The sequence below is a fragment of the Anticarsia gemmatalis genome, chromosome 23 (assembly GCF_050436995.1).
Source record: "Anticarsia gemmatalis isolate Benzon Research Colony breed Stoneville strain chromosome 23, ilAntGemm2 primary, whole genome shotgun sequence".
Classification (NCBI taxonomy): domain Eukaryota; kingdom Metazoa; phylum Arthropoda; class Insecta; order Lepidoptera; family Erebidae; genus Anticarsia; species Anticarsia gemmatalis.
The window spans coordinates 9,666,106-9,687,788 of record NC_134767.1 but is presented as its reverse complement, the minus strand read 5'-3'; the positions used below and the strand labels follow the sequence as shown (position 1 = coordinate 9,687,788).

General features: G+C 31.6%; 1 protein-coding gene across 17 annotated transcripts in view; it reads left to right on the top strand.

Moving 5' to 3' along the window:
* LOC142983132 (uncharacterized) overlaps positions 1-21,517 on the top strand; it is a 96,984-nt gene extending 75,467 nt beyond the window's left edge. For 6 of the 17 annotated variants that reach the window (XM_076129980.1, XM_076129985.1, XM_076129978.1 and 3 more), the window contains exons 2-3: positions 19,404-19,529; positions 20,460-21,517. In XM_076129980.1, coding sequence (XP_075986095.1) covers positions 19,404-19,529; positions 20,460-20,698 — 365 coding nt within the window. In that variant the 3' untranslated portion in view covers positions 20,699-21,517. Of the gene's footprint in view, positions 1-1,948; positions 1,974-3,375; positions 3,577-6,444; positions 6,564-7,191; positions 7,339-8,331; positions 8,393-8,940; positions 9,068-11,500; positions 11,616-12,192; positions 12,319-13,616; positions 13,791-15,245; positions 15,457-17,407; positions 17,805-19,403; positions 19,530-20,459 lie in introns of those variants that run through there. The other 11 variants (XM_076129983.1, XM_076129986.1, XM_076129992.1 and 8 more) reach the window with 11 other exon arrangements.
* Positions 21,518-21,683: the final 166 nt, after the last annotated feature.

The following is a 21,683-nucleotide window of genomic DNA, read 5'->3' as shown; positions in this document are numbered from 1 at the left end:
TATGACCCATTCTCTCTTATGTGACGCAAGCGAAGTTGCGCGGGTCAGCAGGCTAGTCTATAATAACATTGCACAAACCGGGAATCAAATCCAACACAATTTCATATCCAGTCACTCCGTCTTTACTAAAATCAAGTTCGCAACAAAAACTACACTCCATCTCTATCCATTCCCCTACATATGAGAGAGAAGCCGTATATCGTAATTACTCGGTTTAACAAGTCATGGGTCAATTGAATAATTTGCTTCCTACTTCTATACGATGCAACTTGACATATAAAAGTTAAATAGGTATTAAATTTCATAGAAATTATTGTGTTCAAGAGTGGTAAAAACTGACCGGTAGAAAATCCAATTTTCCTAAGTCAAAATGTATTATATTGAAGTATTGTATCAATTTCCTTAATATTTAGAGACTTCTATCTATGATGAAAAAGGGTTGTAAATATACTATTATAACATATCTTTGTAATATAAAAGTGAATCGTGGTAATACTTAAAATCTTTCATAATTTTAGTCAAGATTTTAACCTACTCATACGAGTATTTTAAATGCAAAAGTTTATGAGGATTGATGAATCTTTGCTGCTTTAATAATGACTTTTGAACGTAGGTATTTAATTGTAGTTTAGCATGTTTATAACCTGGATTAACAAATAAGATACTTTGTACTCCGGGAAATCTTTCCAGTCGGACAAATATGCGGACAGAAGTTGGTTCATCCATATTTTCTTTTAAAGTGCAAGGTTTTCACACCGAGCTCTTATAGTCGTGAAATATAACACTTTTATAACTAAACCGTGAACAAGATAACATTAATATGAAGGAATGTAATAACTTATAACTATGATGCTTATCGCGAGGAGTCCAATTCTTTGTGTTGTTCTCCATTGGTTACCTTTAGGCGATTGTCGACACAAAATGTTTAGCTTTCACGTATCGCAGTTGACAACTATTTGAAAGCCACTATGTTGTACATTGTTTTCTCTCTTAGAAATGAAGAAGATGTCTTACTGTTGAACGTGCACTTAAGTTTGTAATTCAATTGATATAATTAAAACATACTACTTATATGATATACGATAATAATCTAGAAGTACTCAAAGCATTTCAGTTACAAAACAATTAGTTTGTCAAAAATCGCAGAAAATTTATATCCTCATAATTTAGTATTCAAAGTATAGTAATGTGCGTGTTAGAAATACCGACTTTGGAGGCAAAATTCTGTGATTACGTCTATTAATATAATCCCAAGAGGTTAGTAGGACAAACTCATAAACAAACGATTATTTCAATACTAATCATAATCAACAAGGTAACCAGATAAAGGTATAGGTATTATTTAATTCTAAACCAACTGAAAACCTTCGCCTTATTAGTATAGATAAAACATAGTTGTACTTGATAAATCATGATGATTTCCTGATAAGTGCAATGTACGAAGCACTTTAAAACCTTTTATCGTTGAAATCATAACAGCGGTGTACAGTGCTTGTTTATTACAATTTACATGAATATATTAACGTTTATAAAATATTGAGATAGTGCTAACAAATTTAGTGACAGTATTGACAAATTAAGTGACAGTTTTAAAAAATTAAGTGTTAATTTTGACAAGTTTTGTGACAGTTCTACATTCAAAGTGTCAAATTTCACAAACTGAGTGATTGTGGTAACGAATTTTGTGACGATTTCGTCAATATTTGTGACAGTCCCTACAAACTAAGACACATTTTGGTGACAGTTTTAACTAATAAAGTGACAGTTTTAACAAATTTAGTGACAATAACAATAAATCTAACTACAAAATTGTCAAATTTTGTGACAATAAACCGAATTAAGTGACAGTTTCAAAGTGGAAGCAGTCATGGATGGAGTTACATTATTGATATTAATATTTACAGTACCGGCAGTCGTCATATTTATATTCTTTGTGCTAATGATGACTCTTATATCCTTTATCATGTGGATACGTAAGTTATTGATTTGATTTTTTTCTTTACGTTGACAAATTACTGTTCTTTTGTTAGAGTAAGGTCTACTCTTGGTTCAACCACGCTTACTAACTTACTCTCTGAGGTACATTTTAGCGGTAGCTTATCTTTTCAATAGCAAATTCATATACAAAAGAAACGCTATTGAATACATAAACTACCGCTAAATGTACTCAGAAACCGGGGGTTAGTCCGGTTTTGGGACTTAACGTGTCTGAATGAACTGTTTAATAAACTGGCAACTTGGAAAAGTTATACATATATACCAGTTTTAGGTATAAGCTCTTGACTTGAGTAGAAAAATACTTTGAATTTAATATAAAAACATATGACACGGGGAAATACTATGATGCATCGTTTATAGTTGATTCGTTTACCTGCAAAACAAATATCTAATTTCTAAAAGGGCACATGTGTTATGTCTTTATGAACTAAGATGTGCCTTTTTAAAATTTGCCTACCGATTTGTATAGAGACATTTCCTTTATTTAAGAAGTTATTTTGTTATTTTAAAATGTAACAAAATCTGTGGTTTTACACTGTAATAACGTGATTCAGATAATTTCCTTGTAGCATCACGTTTAATGTAATCTGCTTAGATGAACAAGATGCACTTCAATGATTATTTCTATCGCATCTATCTTATTGGGATAGTCGTGTGAATGAGTGAGAGGGAATATTATCATAGTCTACCCACTTATGTTGTTGTGTGCAAAAGAGTGATTGCACTTGTTGCCAATATCATATGGGTTCGTTAAATGATTCTATGTTCTTATTAACCTTTGTTATTTTTGGGAAATCTTAATGACACCTAGCTTTAGATCTTTATTTTATTTGATTCATTTGAAAAAGTATTCTGTTACTAATTTTTCTATTGTAGTAAAGCTGAAGACTTTATTTCTTGAAACCCCCTAATCTGTAATCTCTTAAACGTAACTCATTTTAAGTCTTTCTGGGTTGTATAAATACTCAAAAACGCGAGTGAAGCCAAAGGGCATAGCTAGTACTAAACAAGGAATGTATTTATTTACTCAATATCACAATGATAATGTCAAAAATATGTTAAGACTCATATCCGATAAGAAACGAATACCTAATTATAACATTTTGATAAATCGATACATTGACAAGTAAAAGATCCAAAAAATAAATAGTTAATTTTCTAAATTTTATATTTATTTAGAAAACTACATTCGCGTAAAAGTCCAACAAATTATTTTAATTAAACATGCAAAATATTTTCTAACGTCACCAACAATTTTTCCTCAAATCGTAAACCACAGAAATTGATCATAATATTTTCCGACACGGCGGATCATTGGACAACCGCATAGTCACTCAATGGTCTTATTAGTGTCGTCCTGTCGTCCACACAGAACGACCGACAGTACTATAATGTAGACATATTTATCAACAATTTAAAAACCAAGATAAGATTAAGTTCTTATTTCAAGTCAGTGAGTGAGAGACCACAGAGTAAAAACAATGGATCTACTGAGTACCATTTTGATTAGTGTACTGCTATTTATGTGTGTGTATTTGTTTTGGCTGTGGTTCTGTTTTGGGAATTGTGTTAAAAGGAGTAAGTCTTTTTTAATTTATTTATCTTATATATTAAATATTTATTTATATTTAAATATTGTTTCCTGCCGGATACCTTTGTCTATCCAATGAATTAATTATATACACCTATTCTAATAAAACAAAGACGATTTTTATTTGTTTATTTGGTCATACTTATCTCTGAAATTACTAGTCCGATTTCAATTTTGGATAAGATAGCTCATCTTTTAAAATAGGCTATGATTTATTTATCATGACGCTATTATCTAAGGGAGAAGAGTAATGACCACAAAGGGAAGTGAAACTTGGACATAGGTATAGTAAATATTTTGTTACAAATTTATCTAAGCTGTTATCAGCTACTAAACTGATAATATTATCAGTAGCTTACAAATCGATTTATCAAAAACAAGTACATGTACCTACGCAGACGGCTCGTGTACCAAGTTCTAAGTTCGATTTCCGAGTCGGTTAAAGTAAAAAATAAACATTTTTCTTTGTAGTCCCGAACGAATTACAAACATACAACAACAAAAACAAAAAAAAATATCAAGATAAAAATGCGAATAAACGGAAGATATGGGGTTTGATTCCTATGCATCAGATTGAATTATAATAATTATTGTTACATTGATTTTATAAATCCCCTCGCATTGTCGAATTCTTTGTGCGAAAACTGCCCTCATAAAACAGAGGATAGAGACACAAAAACACACAGATACAGGCGGTGTCGTGGGTTATAACTAGTATACATTAAACGTGGAAGGAAGTGCTAGTTCTATTCTAGTTAGAACATCATCATAAATTAAATCACATCGGGAACTCCTACACAGATTTAAATTGAAAACAATGAAGACAGAACTTATGTCTCTACACCTTTGGCAATACCACCAGTGATAACATAAAATACTAGCTGACCCCCACAACTTCGCTTGCGTCACATAAGAATGGGTCATAATTTTCCCCGTTTTTGTAATATTTTTCATTTCCGCTCCTATGGCGTAGCGTGATGTTATATAGCCTAAAGTCTTCCTCGATAAATGATCTATGCAACACAAAAGTAATTTTTCAATTCGAACCAGTAGTTCCTGAGATTAGCACGTTCAAACAAACAAACTCTTCAGCTTTATAATATTAGTATAGATATAATATTAGTATAGATATATTCTAAATCCTGAATCTCTAACCCCCGGTTTCTGAGTACTTTTAACAGTAGTTTGTCTATTCAATAGCGTTTTTTTATATAAGTTTAAACGCTATTTTTAAATGATAGAATAGATGAGAGATAATGTACCTCAGAAACCGGGGGTAAATCTTCAAATCATTCTGTTCTCATGTAAAATCTAGCGAAAGCCTTTTGAAATCTGTTAAGCAGTTTATGAGCTTCTTATATCGTAAGAGTGTGATTGACAGACAAAGAGCTTGCCTAGCATTGATCAATTTTATAAGAATGTATAGATTGCATTCGAAATCACTGTTTCCATAATAATTTCAAACTTCCCTTAGTGACAGATATCCGGTTGTGACGTCATGATCATATTTTTAATTAAATCTAATACCGTCTCTTGATAAACAAAATTGATCGGTAATTTAATTTGCTTATTATCAGTATAATCTAGTTTATTTATCTATTAATATAGTGTTGAGCTAATAATATCGATGTATTTCTTCGTACTTAAATACATATCACGCCTTTTTCCTATAGGTGTAGACAGAGATCACACAACACCAATTACGATACTTACAAACTATCCTCATTCATATCCATATATCTTTGGCACCGCCAGTTATGAGTACTACGCGCCTGACCTTTTTGCAAGACATCACCAATGTGATTTGACCACGTATAATATACTAGCTTTCCCCCCATTTTGCCCCTTTCGCAAGTAAATTTCTAAGATACTTCTCTTGTGCCCGGTTTCTGAGGCACATTTAGCGGTAGTTTATCTATAATATTCAATAGCGTTTATGCTTAAACAAACATGACAGTTCACTTACCCCAGAAACCGGGGTTAGTGCTCCTCTACACTTCCTAAGTTATCTTCATACCTAATTTCAAGTTTCTACGCTCAGTAGTTTCGGCTGTCCGTTGTCCATTAGTCAGTCACTCAGAGTTTTATATGCATAGATATTTCGTGTGAGTTCAATGGTTCATTACTCATACTTATAATAGTTGCTATAAAAGCTGACAATCCCATTACATTTAGATAAACATTAATATCTTAAATATAGTTAATTTGTCACTATCATACAATAACCAGTGACTTTCAGAACTCGGCGGTACGCATTGACTTGACAATTAAAAACTGCTGAATAATTGTTATTGGCAATCATCGATATTTAGAACACAATACCGTTCAAACATAGTATTATTATAAATGTGGCAGTCTGTTTGTCTGTTTCGCTTTTGCGACTAAACAACTAAACCGATTTTATCGAAATTTTGCTTGGATATAGAGCTCAGAAATGGAACATTGTACTTAAAATCTATTAGTCAGATCACAGAGGTACACTACCTCTGTGATCTGACTAATAGAATACTCTACTTTTTCAAACAATGCTTTCAGTAGTGCAAGTCACCAGATTGTTTTTTTCAATACATAAATGATTTTCTACTATATAAGTAAGTCCGTACTTTATGTTACCTAGTCTAAAATTATATACACTCTATATCGGCAATTCAAAGTTGGCAACCATGGATACAGTTGAAGGCTTTGCATCTAACATAGGCAGTCGACTCTTAAGTAGCTGAAATTGTGGAACTTTTGAAAACGTGCAAAGTCGCACTGATTAACTAGTATATTAATAAAATTAGCACACCTCATTTATCAACACTTATCATTAGCACAATAAATACTTAATCAGATTTAGTACATCGTTCGAATAGTGTTGTACTCGGTAGTGTTTTATTGAAAAAAAAAATTTTAAAAATGTATTATCTCTCGACCATAGTTTGGAGTATTATCATCGTTGTATTCCTAGCAGCCGCTGTATATAGATACATAGGTATGTAAAAGCTTTCTCTGACGTCACTGTTTATCAAAATTATCATAATAAATACATTTACGGATTTCGTTTAAGCCTGTGACATTTTGTTATTGATGTATTTTTATAATCGTTTTAAGAGTTTTAATAGTACTTAAGGAGCTTTGAAAAAAATAGATCAATATTTCTTCAATAATTTTTGGTAAACAAATTAATATAAGACACTTAAGAAAGTCGATCTTAAAACCATAATAATTAAAAACAATAAAATGCTATGACCAATTAACATCCCCTTGGCACAGTTTTCGTCAAGATAATAGCTTACCTTCTGACATCGTCATAAAAAACTAAATTGAAATCACTGCATCCGTTCAGGCGATATGATGCCACAGACAGACAGACACACAGACAGACACGTCTAACTTATAACACCCCTCTTTTAGCGTCGGGGGTTGAAAACAAAAAATAAAAAACTTGCAATCTAATTTATCTGAGTGATTTTATTCGCAGTACATTTAGGTATATTTTGAACGTCATGTCTGTAATTAAAGCCTTATCGGAGATACAAGGTTTATCACGATCCCTATCAACCAGCCAATATATTTTTGCCCATTCCGTACATTTATATTAGAAGGAGTGCACACCTTTTTTTCAAAATTATCACCAAAATTTAGTTTGTTTTACAGTTTTTTCTCAGTGTCAAAAATGACGACCAATTTGACAGGTGCCCTTATATTTATGGTCATAAATGTGTTGATATTTTGGATGATATACGCTGTGCTTGTGAAATTCTTTGGTGAGTTCCTTATCTGTATATAAAGCTCTTTTGTTCTAAGCTTGATAACGAACGGCTTATGAAAGGATTGTTAATGTTTCTTATTGAAATGAGTGGAGATAAAAATATTTGATAAGTAGACATTTTGAAAATAAATGAATTTAATGCATTGTTCTAATGTTGGGTAAGGGTCTCCTCCCGGCTTGGGGAAGGGGTTAGGCATTAAGTCCACAACGCTGCCCGAGTGTATAGGTACAAAAAAATAAGGATTTATTTTTGTTTGCCAAAGGATATTTAAGCATTAACTTCGTGTAGAGCCAAATTTATTTTACGCTTTGCTCACAACTTTCATTTATCTAGGACTATACATTTATAGTGATCCCAAAGTTCCGTGTCGTTCTTTACTTAGTTAATAAATTGCTGTTCCATTTGCCTTTTGGCCAAGGATAAAATCCTTCCTTTGTGGCTAAGCTGCTAATTCATTCTTAAATTGTAGAAATACATAGTGGAAAGCCTGTTTTTGGCAATATTTGATTAAGTAGGTATTTGTCAAGGTGGTTTTAGTACAATTAAGTTATCTTTAATATTATCTAGAGATTGGGGGCAGCCATGATTGTTCCAAGTAGGACATTTATTTTCAATCCAATTAATACAATTTCTTAAAATGACTCTTATTTATTTGTTTACTTTGAATAATTTCCCTTTACGTTTAAGGAAAAGAAACAACACCGTGACGTAATCATGATCTAATAAATTACGTCAAGGTTTCTCTCTAAAGAATATTACTAATCAATAAATTATTATCAACTTAAGGAAACTGGGTATTTCAGTACACTCGCACTTAAAAACTTCACCAGTCGAACACTAGATGGCGCTATTATCAATATAAAAATAATTTCCAACGCCATCTATGTAAAACAACAGATACTAACGTTTTCAAGTCACGGCTGTCGATAAAATCTAATCAGACTTCGTGTTGTAAAGAACTATCTGTATTATTTAGTTCAGTGTTTTTTATTACTTTTTACAATGATTTTGGATTGTATTATCTGCGATGCACTGCTTATTTTCTGTGGTAAATAACTTTTTATCTCTAGTTTTACTGTCTGTATTGTATTTCTGTTTTCAACTTAATTGCCTTTAAGCTGTTTCATAATTGTTTACGATTGATTCAAGTGCAATTGATTTGTGACGCGATTTAGCCTACAAATATGACAATACATATAATTATGTATATGGCGGTCCTGTATGACAAGATGTATGGATGTGAATGATGCGAGGAAAGTAAGGATCGTTCCAAGTGGTGTTTTTTGGTCTCTGCCTACCTCAATGGGATAAAGGGGTGATATTATGTATGACAATGAGTAGTAATAAAAAAATCTTCGAATCGCTTGCTGTCGTGAAATTGATTAATTATTTTATTAGGTGTACTTAAAGCCAAAGAAAGTACGATTAAAAACGTTGTTACGCACTTAATAGATAAACAAAATATCCTTTAAAAACATAATTTGGAAAACAACTTATCTATGTAATCACCGCGTCAAATTCCTTGATATTGGAAATTGAAGATAACATACAGTAATCGAGTTGACTTATCTTAATAATTACTCTTTGAGTCTTGTACGTGTGAGTTGGTGCTTGTGTGTCATATATTTCTATATAATAATGAATTATTACAACCCCTCGTTTCTTTTCTGGGCTTCCTTCATCATTATATTGATGATAATCATCTCGTTTAAAAGGATGATGAGTAAGTTTTATATCTTTAACGTGTCCATATACTGTGTGTGAGTTTTTACAAGTTATTTTTATCTTTTCACCTGGTGACCGTCACAAAATAGGATTCCTAATGACACTGATGATGGCTATCGACCTAATATGGGTTGACCACGTCATGTTTCATATTTTCGCGAAAAAATATCCAATGTTGTTGTGTCTGTATTATGTAAGACGTACTCCAGACAGTAGATAAGAATGAAAGGTTACGAGAAGTTTCATTTGCAAAACTTTCTTTCTGCACTTTCTGCAATTGTTTTTTCAGTCTGGCATACCCTTGCAGCTGTCAAATTTGTAAGACGTTTGAGTTTCGTTTTTGATGCAATAGAGGCGCTGTTATGAAAATTTGATTTGAGAGTAATATTTGACAGATATGCATTTGTTATAGTAGTCATGATGACATGTATTCAGGCTTAACTTACAAACCATTATGATAAAGCCTTAAGTAAACGAGACTTAACATTTTTCACTGGATTTAGATACCTGATATTAACTTTTAATAATAATCCGTGCTTCGGAGGACACTTAACACGTTGGTTTGCATCATTGTCTGTTGAGGTAAAAGTTGTCAAGCTTTGTTAAAGGGCTTTCGGGCAGCTTGAACAACTTTGACACTAAGTTGACCACTAATCATACAATCATCTTCTTTATTCTTTATTATCCCACGTTAATTATGGTCGGTACAACATATTTTCGTTTCCAAAAACATGCTGTAAAAATATTTGGATAAGGTTATTGGACCTGCCTGACGTCAAGTCTCCTTAGAGATTCTACATTCAACAGGAAATGTTGAGAAAAATAGGGGACAGTGGTGGGCAATCATACGATAAAGTAAAGTAAAAAAAGCCTCTAGTACCAATATTAGGCTACAGTAATTCTTTTATAAAGTTCTAGAAATAATGATAATATAAAGATTACTTGAAGTAGATAGGTACCCGCCGTTACCTTATCTGTTAATAGTATGGGCAAAAGAGTTTATTATCAATATTGCATAAGTACACAAAAGTATATTATGTAAAACTAAATACATAACAATGCGGTAAATATTATCTATGCTCTTCGACCAAATCTAATTTACCTTCTAAGGTATTTTTAAGCAAACATGCTTTACAATATATTTACAAAATAAAAATATTTCCCAACTCATTACTTGTAAATTTATGAAACTTCAAGGTATTATTATAATTAAAGCTTAAAGCCTAAATAGTTAGCGTCCTGAAACACTGAAAATTAATTTCTTCTCTTCACTTTACTTTTGTATACAAAAATGGTTAGGTATTTACTAAATAGTTATTAAAAAAGCAAACACATTTTTATATTATTTAATTAAATACATTTAACACGAAATAATTATATTGAAAGGAAAGCTTCTATATACGCAGTCAACAAATAAACTACAAGTAGGGCCTTTACTCAATTTTCTTTAAGGCGCTTCTAAACGGGCCATATTTTCCTGCAATATGTGGCTGCAACATAGTGGCCGGACATATTGCGAGCAACTCCAGCCATACTACGCAATATTGCAGCAATGTCTCAGACATATAGCCACACATTTTTGATATTGCAGCGAATGGCCGATATTGTTTTGATAGGTTGCCGGACGATCGCTGAGCTACCGATTTTACTGCAATGTTGCCCGGCCAGCTTTATTGTTGTTTCAGTCGCTCACTCTTGTTATGATATAGTGCATCCTTTTCTACGCGATTTATATTTATTTTATCATTTATTATTCAATTTTTTATCAAGCATTAATTCTTGACATAAATTGTCTAATGTTTCACGCCTATTGGCGTAAGGTCGAATCCACTGTCTCTGCTTTTTCCTTTTTGATTTTTCCCGTAAAACGATATAGGCTGCTGCGACGAGTGTCGCAGAAGCCTATATACCTACATGGAAGATTTCGTCGCCTATTTAAGCAAGGTCGAATCCACTGTCTCTGCTTTTTCCTTTTTGATTTTTCTTGTAAAACAATATAGGCTGCTGCGACGAGTGTGATTTCGTCAGCCATTATTGCCGGTTTGTGTGGCCCGTTTAGGAGTCTGCATCATGCTCCATACTATTGACAGACATATTGCAACACATGGCTCGGCCATAGATTGCTCGGCCATCGTTGCAATAAAATATTTTTGTGATGGCCGAGCAATAAGTTGCCAATAGTGCAGCCACATATTGCAGGAAAATATGGCCCGTTTAGAAGCGCCTTTACTTATATTCAAAATCAAAACGATCACGCCTATTTTTATCCGTATGACTAAGAGTTTAATACTTTAAAAACTAGATGTCGCAATTCAAAAAGTGTCGCGATCAATAAAATGATTCACACCCTCGCATGAAAATAACTTGATAAGATAAAATACTAATTATGTATAAAATAAACATGTAATTCCCTTTTTAACTTAGTTCCTTTATCCGATATTATAGATAGGACGTAGAAAGTGCTACAATGAATGATGTCACCATTTGGGTTTTAATAGTTTCTTTATTCATATTTGTCATGTTGTGTAAGGTTATTGCTGAAGCAGGTGAGATTTCTTATGTATTTTTGTTGATGAAATTAATAACGATGAGGCTATTATTGACTGATGATGTTTTTGGTAAATGAATAAAAGCTATGTTCCGGACCTACTGTCTTTTGATAATGAGATAATTTTATAAGTAATTTCACTTTTATTATTACTTATTTTGTGTGTTTACAGCTGTTTTCTTGTAATTATCACCAAAACATGTCCATGGTCTAAAGTAACAGGGGTTAGTTGCCATTTATTTTATAAGCGTTTCGAAGGCGCTTTTTACAGACGACGATACATGATAATTTTGTTCTTTGAGCTTTGTATAAAAATAAGCTCATATCACAGTCTTTATATTATTTCACAATATTGATAGTATTGATAACCATTTACGGCGTCATGGCGACAACAAAATCCGATAACAAGCAAGTAGTTCTTTGTTTCACAACTAGATGGCGTTGTACGCAAAATAAAAACAAAACTTTTATTGTTTCGAGATTACCGTCAATTTATTTTTTACAATAGATTAAACAAACAGATAAGGAATCGATTTATCGAATATGAAGTATTATCTGGAAAAGTAATTACTTTGTCTTAGTATCGCACAGTCAGCCATTGTGATATAATATTTTATACAAAATGGATCCTTATACGTTTTGGGCGTTATGGGTGCTTTTCTTTGCTATTGTGATGGTGATTTGCAAACTGTGGACTGCTAGTAAGTGGCAACATTAAAGTATATTATTAATTAACACCGTAGAGTCTTAAAACGGAATTTTTAAAAGAAAATGTGACGTAAATAACGGTTAATCGTGCATGCTGACGTCATTAGATTAAAGTATAGTTGGTGACGTTCGAACAATAAATTCAGTAGCTTTTAATTATTTTAGTACGGCCTTTATTAATAATGTTTTTTAAATTCAATATGTTTTGTTTCCGGTCTATAGTTTGAAGGCCCTTTACTAAGGTTAATGATTGTCTGCTGTACTGATATGATATCAGTCAATGACGTATACATGTGGTATTTTGAAGCTTCCTGAAAACTTGAAAAAGTCCTTAGAATATCATCTATGCTGCTGGAATTCAATAGTATTTTTAATTAAAAAATATATTTGGACTACTCAAGTTAGATGCTTAAGTTTGAATTATAAGGAATAAATCTAACGGAATTGCTTTTTTCATACCTTATTTTCTGTTACAAATTCCATTAAACTTTCTCATGATTGAAATGTTTTGACAACTGACTGACTACCAATATTCTGACCACGTCAAAAACTGTTTACATTGTTGACTATTTACATAAATTGTAAATAGTTTTATTCGTGTCTACGTGTCCTTGTGTTATTTAATACTATCCAAATCAGACATATCGTTCACCATCAATCTGAAAATAACACCTATAAACCAAGATAATTCCTTTTGCGATAATAATTTTCAGTACTTAGCAAAATATATGACTCTTATTACAACCGACTACGGTTGAAAATTGCTTGTATGTTTGTTAAAAACACGTATCAATAAGTTTGTTGATAGCACCATCAGTCATCCGATTTGACATTTGAAAAGAAAAATACTATAGCGACAGTATTTTTTCGTAATCCAACGCAGAGAAATGTGATTTCGTGAAAATGTTGATCAAATTAAATAATATATCGAAACATTATAAATAATGTTGTGTTGATCAGATTACCATTATGTTTGTCATAAATATAAGTGTGTGATGAAAGTGATCAAAAGAAATAATTCGTGTTGTTTTCACTAACAATATTGTAATTTATCTTTTAAAATAATAAACGTGAAGTGTTTGAAAATTGAAAGAAAATTGTGTAATAATCTAAAGTGATTATAAATCAATTAAACGTGTAATCAAATACCAATAAGTAACGAGTGTCATCTTGATCCTTAATGGTGAAGATAAATAAATAATTTAACCAACCATTAACCATCAGATTAAACAAGAAACAATATACTTAATTTCAAATATCGTATTAAAAATACCACTGACAGTTGATCACCTGACACTGACAGCTGTCAAAAGTGACAGTTAATCAAAGATGGCGCCCGGTGTTGATGAGACGGAATCAGTGGCTGCAGACAGTGTGTCCATCCATGCGATTGTGTACATATCAGTATTGTTCACATTACTGGTCATGTCTTTTGTGCTTATGTGCATGAAGATGTCGTTTTTAGGTACATTTATTATTTATTTTTCATTTGTTTACCCGCAAATAGCTTAAATAAGCTGCTTAAAAATAGCAAATAGTTCAAATATTAGCAAGTGGCCCGGATTTAAAAACAACTGACAAAATTTCATTTTATAAATATTAGCAATATTTATAAAATGAAATTTTGTCAGTTGTTTTTAAACATTTGCTGTCACTTTATTTTGCAGAAAATGATCTGCCACTTTTATAACCTGTAAAATCTTTCTCATAACACAGGCTCTGGTTAATCACGTTAGAAGTTGAAAAATAAAATATTTTCTTGTAACGGTCTAGGTAAAAGCTTAAAATAAGCTTCTATTTATCAATAAGCTCAGAGTGTATTGTTAAAACCATTTGATAACCACTATAGAGTACATTGCGGTTTTCCTTAGAGGATGTAGATTAATACATTACGTCAAAGCAGCAATGTACTGCACAGTGACGTACTATAGATGTAAACTATCAATCAATCAACAATATCATGATTATAACAAGTGTATTTTATAAGCTGAATCATAATTAATACCTGAAACACAAAACTTCAAGTGCTGAAGGATTATTTCATAGGGACATTACATACTTAAATAAACATTATCATAGAACCATTTAATGTTATCAGATAGAAATAATACAATAGACACAAGGTATAAAATCGCTTGGCAAGATTGTAAAGGGCTATGATCTAAGTATCGATAAGATAAGTATAATAAGGAAATCCTTTGTACAAAGATATACTAGTAGACAAACAGTTTATTATAAAGAACCCTGTAATTGAAATATAAAACGATTTTAATGGTAATTTCTGGTAAGAAAATAATTTTTTACCATAGAAGACTAGAAGTTATATAAATTAAAGCGACAGAATATTCTTAATATGTCTATTTATTTGTGCACAAACTACTGTATTTTAACAGGAATTCATGTAAAATAAAAAAAGTCTATGTCATTTTGACAATTGTCGTGATAAAAATACTTTTCACCTATATCTGAATAAATTTTAAAGTCGTAAGGGCTTTATTAGTCAAGATTTGACCTAAATTAAATAATACCCTTTTAAATGACATGGAAGTAAAAAAAGAATAGGTGCTACGTAGTTTTTGTAGTTAAAATACAAAAGATTTTTCTCCAATGTATTGCCTAATCATATCGATAATGCTGTCATATCATTGATACCGATATCTACAGCTCTTGATCCAGTTAATGTACAACACCGTTGAAAAAACCATGTTTCTCACCCGAAAATGTGTTCGAAAATACTCAATTTTGTGAACAAGTGACTGTGTTTTAATCATCATTCCGATAATTTGTTGATTCAAATTAGTTGTGAGTGAATTTAGAGAAATCAAGTACTCGAAAAGTTTGTTTTAACAAACAGTTCAGAAGTTACTTGAAGTGGGAATATGATTCACAAAGTTTGATCAAAGAATTGAATAATTTAATTTTGATTATAAGTTGATCAAACTGATCAATAATGGCGCCGTACAATCCGAATTTCTTTGACGATTCTTACGAGACGACAGACTCGGAAGAAAAGATGGAAAACAATGATCCAGCAAGTTTGAGCGAAATGGCGTTCTGGTACATGATCGTGTTGATCGCGATGCTGCTCATCTGGTTACTTATGTACTTCTGTCTGAGGATCTTTGCTCTAAGTATTTAATTTGATTGATCAATTAGTTTTAGTAGTAATCAATTTGATCAAATTGTGAATCAATGTGATCAAATTTAGTGATAAATCAATTGTAATCAATGACCGAGTCGTGTGTTTTAGATTCAAAATTGGTACATTTATGTATTTTTTTACGTGGCTTCCAAGCTTTAATCTTTAAATTTTTTAAAGTACATACCACTAAGTGAGTGTGTCACGATAATCTGATAACAGGTTTATGTTATCTTAAAAACCGAACGCTATGTGATAAAGTTTTTATTGATAATCATAAATATACCGGGTATCTCGATTGAACGCATCCGTAGAAGGATAAGGATTTAACGTCATTATTTAAAAAATTGTGCCTCAACGGATATTTTGTATAAGACTAACGTATCATACTAAAAATCCCAGTAAATATTAGCAAGTTTAATTGTAAATCTGTCCGTTTGTCAGTTAAACTGTTACAGCAACTTAACCGAATCTCTAAACCAAACAGTCGAAAAAGTAGAGATAAACATATTCTTTATATTAATTAAAAAGCAAGTTTGACTTTCCCTTTACCAGACCATTTCATTTAATTAATAATATACCGTTTTCAAAAGATTTTCTATACGATTTCTCTCAGTGACGTCACAAATATTTCCTCGAATCAAATATTATCTGATGACAGAAAAACCCGCCATAATTTTTGTCATTTTATCTCGTACTGAGTAATAGCAACTTAATCCGTATTAATGGTATTGATGCTACGTCAGTATTAAACTCCTTATTTATTGTACATAATAAATATTTTGATAACTGTCATATCATCAAGTATTTTTGACATTTTAAATTGATCAATACTAGTTAAAAATTTGTTCACTATGATTTATGATGAAATACTGATCAGTCTGATCAACTATTTTATCGCTGCAACAAATGTAAAAATAGAAAAAAATAAACAAAGACTTATAAAAGACAACATACTGAACAATATTTTCACAAAAGATATAAATTTATCAATCAGTCACATGATCAACTTTTTATCATTGATAAAATATATACAGCTCTTTCTTGTAACTTATTAAGAATCTCGACTAAGTTAGAAACTACCCAATCAAATTGCATGTACAACTAGATGTATGTATGTGAATGTAGTAAATAAAGTCTCTAAGGATCGTACCAAGTGGCGTATTTTGGTCTCTGACAACGTCTATGGGAAAAAAACGTGATTTTATGTATATATTTACCTACCCATATAAATTTTTCTTTCAAAAACACTTTACTGTTTCTTACAAATAAGCCTAAAAGCAACAGATTAGTAGTGATTACTTATTTAAAACATTCAATGCTTATCGAAAAAAATAAAAGCATTTTATCCAACATTCGTAATTCGCAAGTCATTTTACTTTATATGTCTGAATGTAGCAACAAATGGCTACACAGAAGACAAACTACGCGCACGGATATACTTGCATTGGGGTATACGTATACCTCTATTAGGTAGTATTGTATTAAACTCAGATAAATTTTCTGTCGCCTCAGTTACTATTGGTCTCTATCTGCTCATAGTTGAATAATTCAACAATTGTATCCATTTGTTTGTTTTATTAGCATTTCATTATATTCCATTTGTATCTCAAGACTAATTAATTCCTAGAATAACATTATCTGACTGTGGAAAATTTGGATTTAAAAGTAATCTGTTACTCATGTTCATATAAAAATCCCATGTCTGTTAAGGCCAGATTAAAGTACCTGTACTTTAGCGTACAGGTAACATACATTTAAAACTATATTAGGGAAAATCTAGTACGACATGCCACAAATACGCAGCTGGGCTGACACCAACTGCGCACGTCAGTTCTAACTACTCTAGACTGCATCTACCTTTAATAGCTTACAATTAAATGTAAATCAGAAATCAATTAACGACACATGAGCAAACCTGTCATTTCATCATTTAGTTACATCACAGCTCTCGTACAAATACAACGTATAAAGATAAAAACAAACTAAGGGGTATATAAAATAATAAATTTGTCAAATTTAATCCAAGATTAAAGTATTTTGTGATAAAATTAAGAATCGAATTATTATCATTTGTTGATCCGTCGAATGGAAGCGTCTAGTGAATTCTGTGATCAATTTTTTAAAATGTGTTGATCGTTGATCAGTTTTTGATCAATAGTGATTTATTTACGATGGAATCTCATGATGTGTCCGTGTCGGGTTCTGAGGAGGTCACAGATACCTTAAGAGTGGTTTACGATAGTTCCTTCACTGATATTGTATGGTCAGCTCTTAGTATAACGACCATATTTGTTATTTTAATCTTCATAGTGACTTGTATCCGAGTGTTAATAGCAGGTAATTTTGTTTTTGACTTATATTCGTCATGTCGTATAGATTGATAAAAGTAAATTAAAGAAAAAATCCTAAGTATAACCAGGTATGGTACAAATCAAATGCTACTCAATAGATATAAATATATACCCATTAGTATATAAAAACTAAAAGGAGCTATTCTCAAAATCAGTTGTTAAACCAGTGATTTTGTTATTTAAATTGTCAAAGGGGTCTGTTAAATATTCCCCTTTCATAATTTATAGCAATATGGCACTTTTAGTTACCGATTTCGATAATTTTACTTATTTTGACAGTATTAATTTCTATTACTATCTTTAATTAGAGACATATTTTATATGCGCCAGAGCTGGGTTTCCCGGTATTCTATATTATCATTGGGTTTATTATACATATTTTAAAAGGCAAATAGTACTTTAGATTTTAGGTAAAATTCAATGAATAACCAATTTAAACAATTGTAAGTACGTATCAATAAGGAAATTTAATGAAATATCCTTGTTGCGTATATAAATATTTTATTAGATTTTCCTGTCTCACAGCTCCTATTAATTCCCAATGCGGGAATATTATATGATATTACTATAATGAACATATGTTCTAAAAATAAAACATACCCAAGCCACGACTGTGAGGGTACAGACGTACTTATAAATTAATTAATATCATAATTAAATACTGTAATAGTGTGTGGCTAATTATTATTCAAAGTGTTAATTTCTTGTTTATTTGTTGATCAGTGGCTTTTAAAAGACTTGATCAATTGATCAGTTGGTTCTTGTTGATCAAAGTGAACAATGTCCATGAGTCTGTATGATGGACCTTCTCTGGCGGATGATATTGGCCCAGTTAATCCAGATTCATCAATAAATCTACGAATAAAATATTTTATGATTGTACTCTTATTAGCCGCAATAACTTTTATACCAGTCTATTGTTTCTGTTGCAAGTTTTTTATTCAAGGTAACAATTTATAATCGTAATTTTTATAGCATTCAATTAATTATTTGTTTACAAAATAAAATTAACATGAAATACTTTTCTGTGTTGTACTGAAAGTTGACATAAACATGATTAATTATAAAATGTAGAATGGCCACGTATATTTTTCCTAACAGTATAAATTGCCTCAAAGGCACCATTTTAGTTATTTTTTTCTAACTATTTAGCGGTTGTATATGTTTTAGGAACTTTGTAACACCAAGTTACTTTCTATATTGATAGTGGTAGGCTACTTTGATTCTATAATATTTGTCTGAAACATGACATATTATTTTAACACATTGAAAGTAACGTGGCAGCTATTTAATCATTGCGTAACAATAACCTCTTTAGTTAAGTGTTTAATAATGTAATTTATAAAAATAAAATTAAGGTACCTATTCTCCAAAAGTGCTGATATCATGATTATTATTTTCATTTACCTGATTAAAATAATATCATTGATTGATTTCAATCTAATTATAATTAGTCTTAGTCATTCATTCTCTAAACAAGTTACGACATGTATAGATTCACGTGAAATTGACACAAATCCTTTCCAAACCTTATATTTTGTAACTAAAATACATTAAACTAACATTATTTTTTGTTTGTTTTCAGGACAAAAAACGCGGAATCCGCAGCAGAGACGAGTGTATGTGGGGTCCCGTGCCAGGCCGTCTCTGGGCCAGCACGAGCCAACTATCTACGCCAGCCCTTCCAACTTACCTCCACCACCCAAATATGGTGAGTCCAGACCTTTTGTATTATTAATAAATTAGCACATTTTAAGTTTAAGTTAACTAAGGTCAATTTGTCAATCAATTTCATTCTTTTCATATGAAACCAACACAATTGATAAAGGTTTATCTTAGTTTTGCAAACTTTCATCAATTGTGTTGGTTTCATATGAAAATAAAATCGAAACTAGTTCAAATTCCCACTGTCAATGTTACCCAAATGATTCAAAGTTACCCAGGTCGACTGTAGTCCGATCAGGCAATTGTTTATATATTGATAGCCCCGATACAGGCTGCGTCTAGTAGAGTTGTCATAGTTATAAGTCACATTTTGTAAAACTGGACTGGTAATTAACGTTTCTTTCTTTATTACCATTCAAATGGGCGCTTTAATAAGCGAAGTATAAGCTCTGATTAGTGTTTTGTATGTTGCCTTTTTAACTATTGATCAGTTTTAGACTTAACTGATAGTGATCATAACTTTTAAACTCTCGCGTTGCATGTTTAATGTATAATAGAATACGGGAATTAACGCGAACACGCATTTTACCTTAAAATGCCTAACGTTTCGGCGCAGGTTGCACTCGCCGTGGTCCCAGGCAGCAGTCTGCCTGGGACCACGGCGAGTGCAACCTGCGCCGAAACGTTAGGCATTTTAAGGTAAAATGCGTGTTCGCGTTAATTCCCGTATTCTATTATACATTAACTGATAGTGGTCAAATCTAACTGAAACTTCTTCGCCATTTCTATTAAAATTCAAAGTAATTTACACATTACTTTTTGGGGTCCTAATAATAATCGAAGAAAGAAAAAACAGCTGAAGTTACTTTTAAAACTTAAACCGAAAACTTAGAACTGCTGCTTAGCTTAGAACAAGAGAATACCAACACGCTCAAAAATCAAAATTTTTACTTACCTTTCTTTATTTCAATTCCAGAATGCATGGCACCGCCTAGCTACGAAGAAGTAGTGGGCATCCACTACCCGAACTATCCAGTCCAGCAGCCAATCACGCAGCCCATAGCCACCGCCCTAGCGCAGCAAATGCAGCCAAGCACAGCCGCAGCCAACGAGACCACCGTCAGAACTATTGACGAGACAGTCAGAAACGAAGAGCCTGTCAGTCAGTCAGTCAGTCAGACAGTCCCCGAGCGACCAACAGTCACAAGCACGTGATTGAACTTTCGTTGTAATGCTACAGTCTTCCAGTAGAACTGGCGGGTTAAGGCTATGCATTTAAAGATTGACTAGTCTGTTGTTTATCGTGATGTAGATCGGTTTTTCTGCTGTTTGTTACAGGCAAATTTGTCTGAAAGAGCAATTTTAAATTTGTTTTATATATTTGAGTAAGCATTTTGATTCTTAGTGATCAGTGGGGACGGTTTAAAATTCGTTTCAATTTTGAGCGAAAATCTATCTTTGTTTAATGTGTCAATTTATTTTTTCGCGGTTTGAAACGAATTTGTACTCTTCTTACTAAGATTCATAATGTCAATTAAATTAACATTGCTCTTTCAAATAATTTTGACAATAATGTTGTTACCAACCAACGATAAAGTATCAAAAATTGTAGATATATCCTAAGTTGTAAGTTAAAGCTACAAAGTACCAAGTATTGTAAGTCAAAGTACCACGGAACAACATAATACTGATCTCCAACTAGAAATAAAATATTATATTTATTTTTCAAATTTTATTTCTAGTTCAAGACAAAAATGTTTAATAAATTTTACCAAAATTATCCCGTCTTTATAGAGGACGTAAGACTGTGTATTTTGGTAAAAAAAAATCACGAAAATCGATGTTTTTAAAAGTCATTTTAGTAATTTTGAAATTGATCAAAATTACTGACCTGACCATGTTGATCAATGTGGTTGATCAATTTGATCAAATCGACAATGTGACTATTTGATCAACGATCAGAGTAATTTATGTATATATTTTTGATGTACCTATAAAGTTATATTTTATAATAAATTTAATTTAGCGTAAGAATCTGTTTGTTTTTTATTTTTAACCTTGGTGTTACAATAATGTAGATGATTTCAAGAAAATATTATAATCTTATGAAATTAATTGCGTTAGAAAAAAATACATATTTAGTAACATGAAAAGATACTTAAATAAATAAGGAATTGTAGTGTATTGAACATATTTTTAC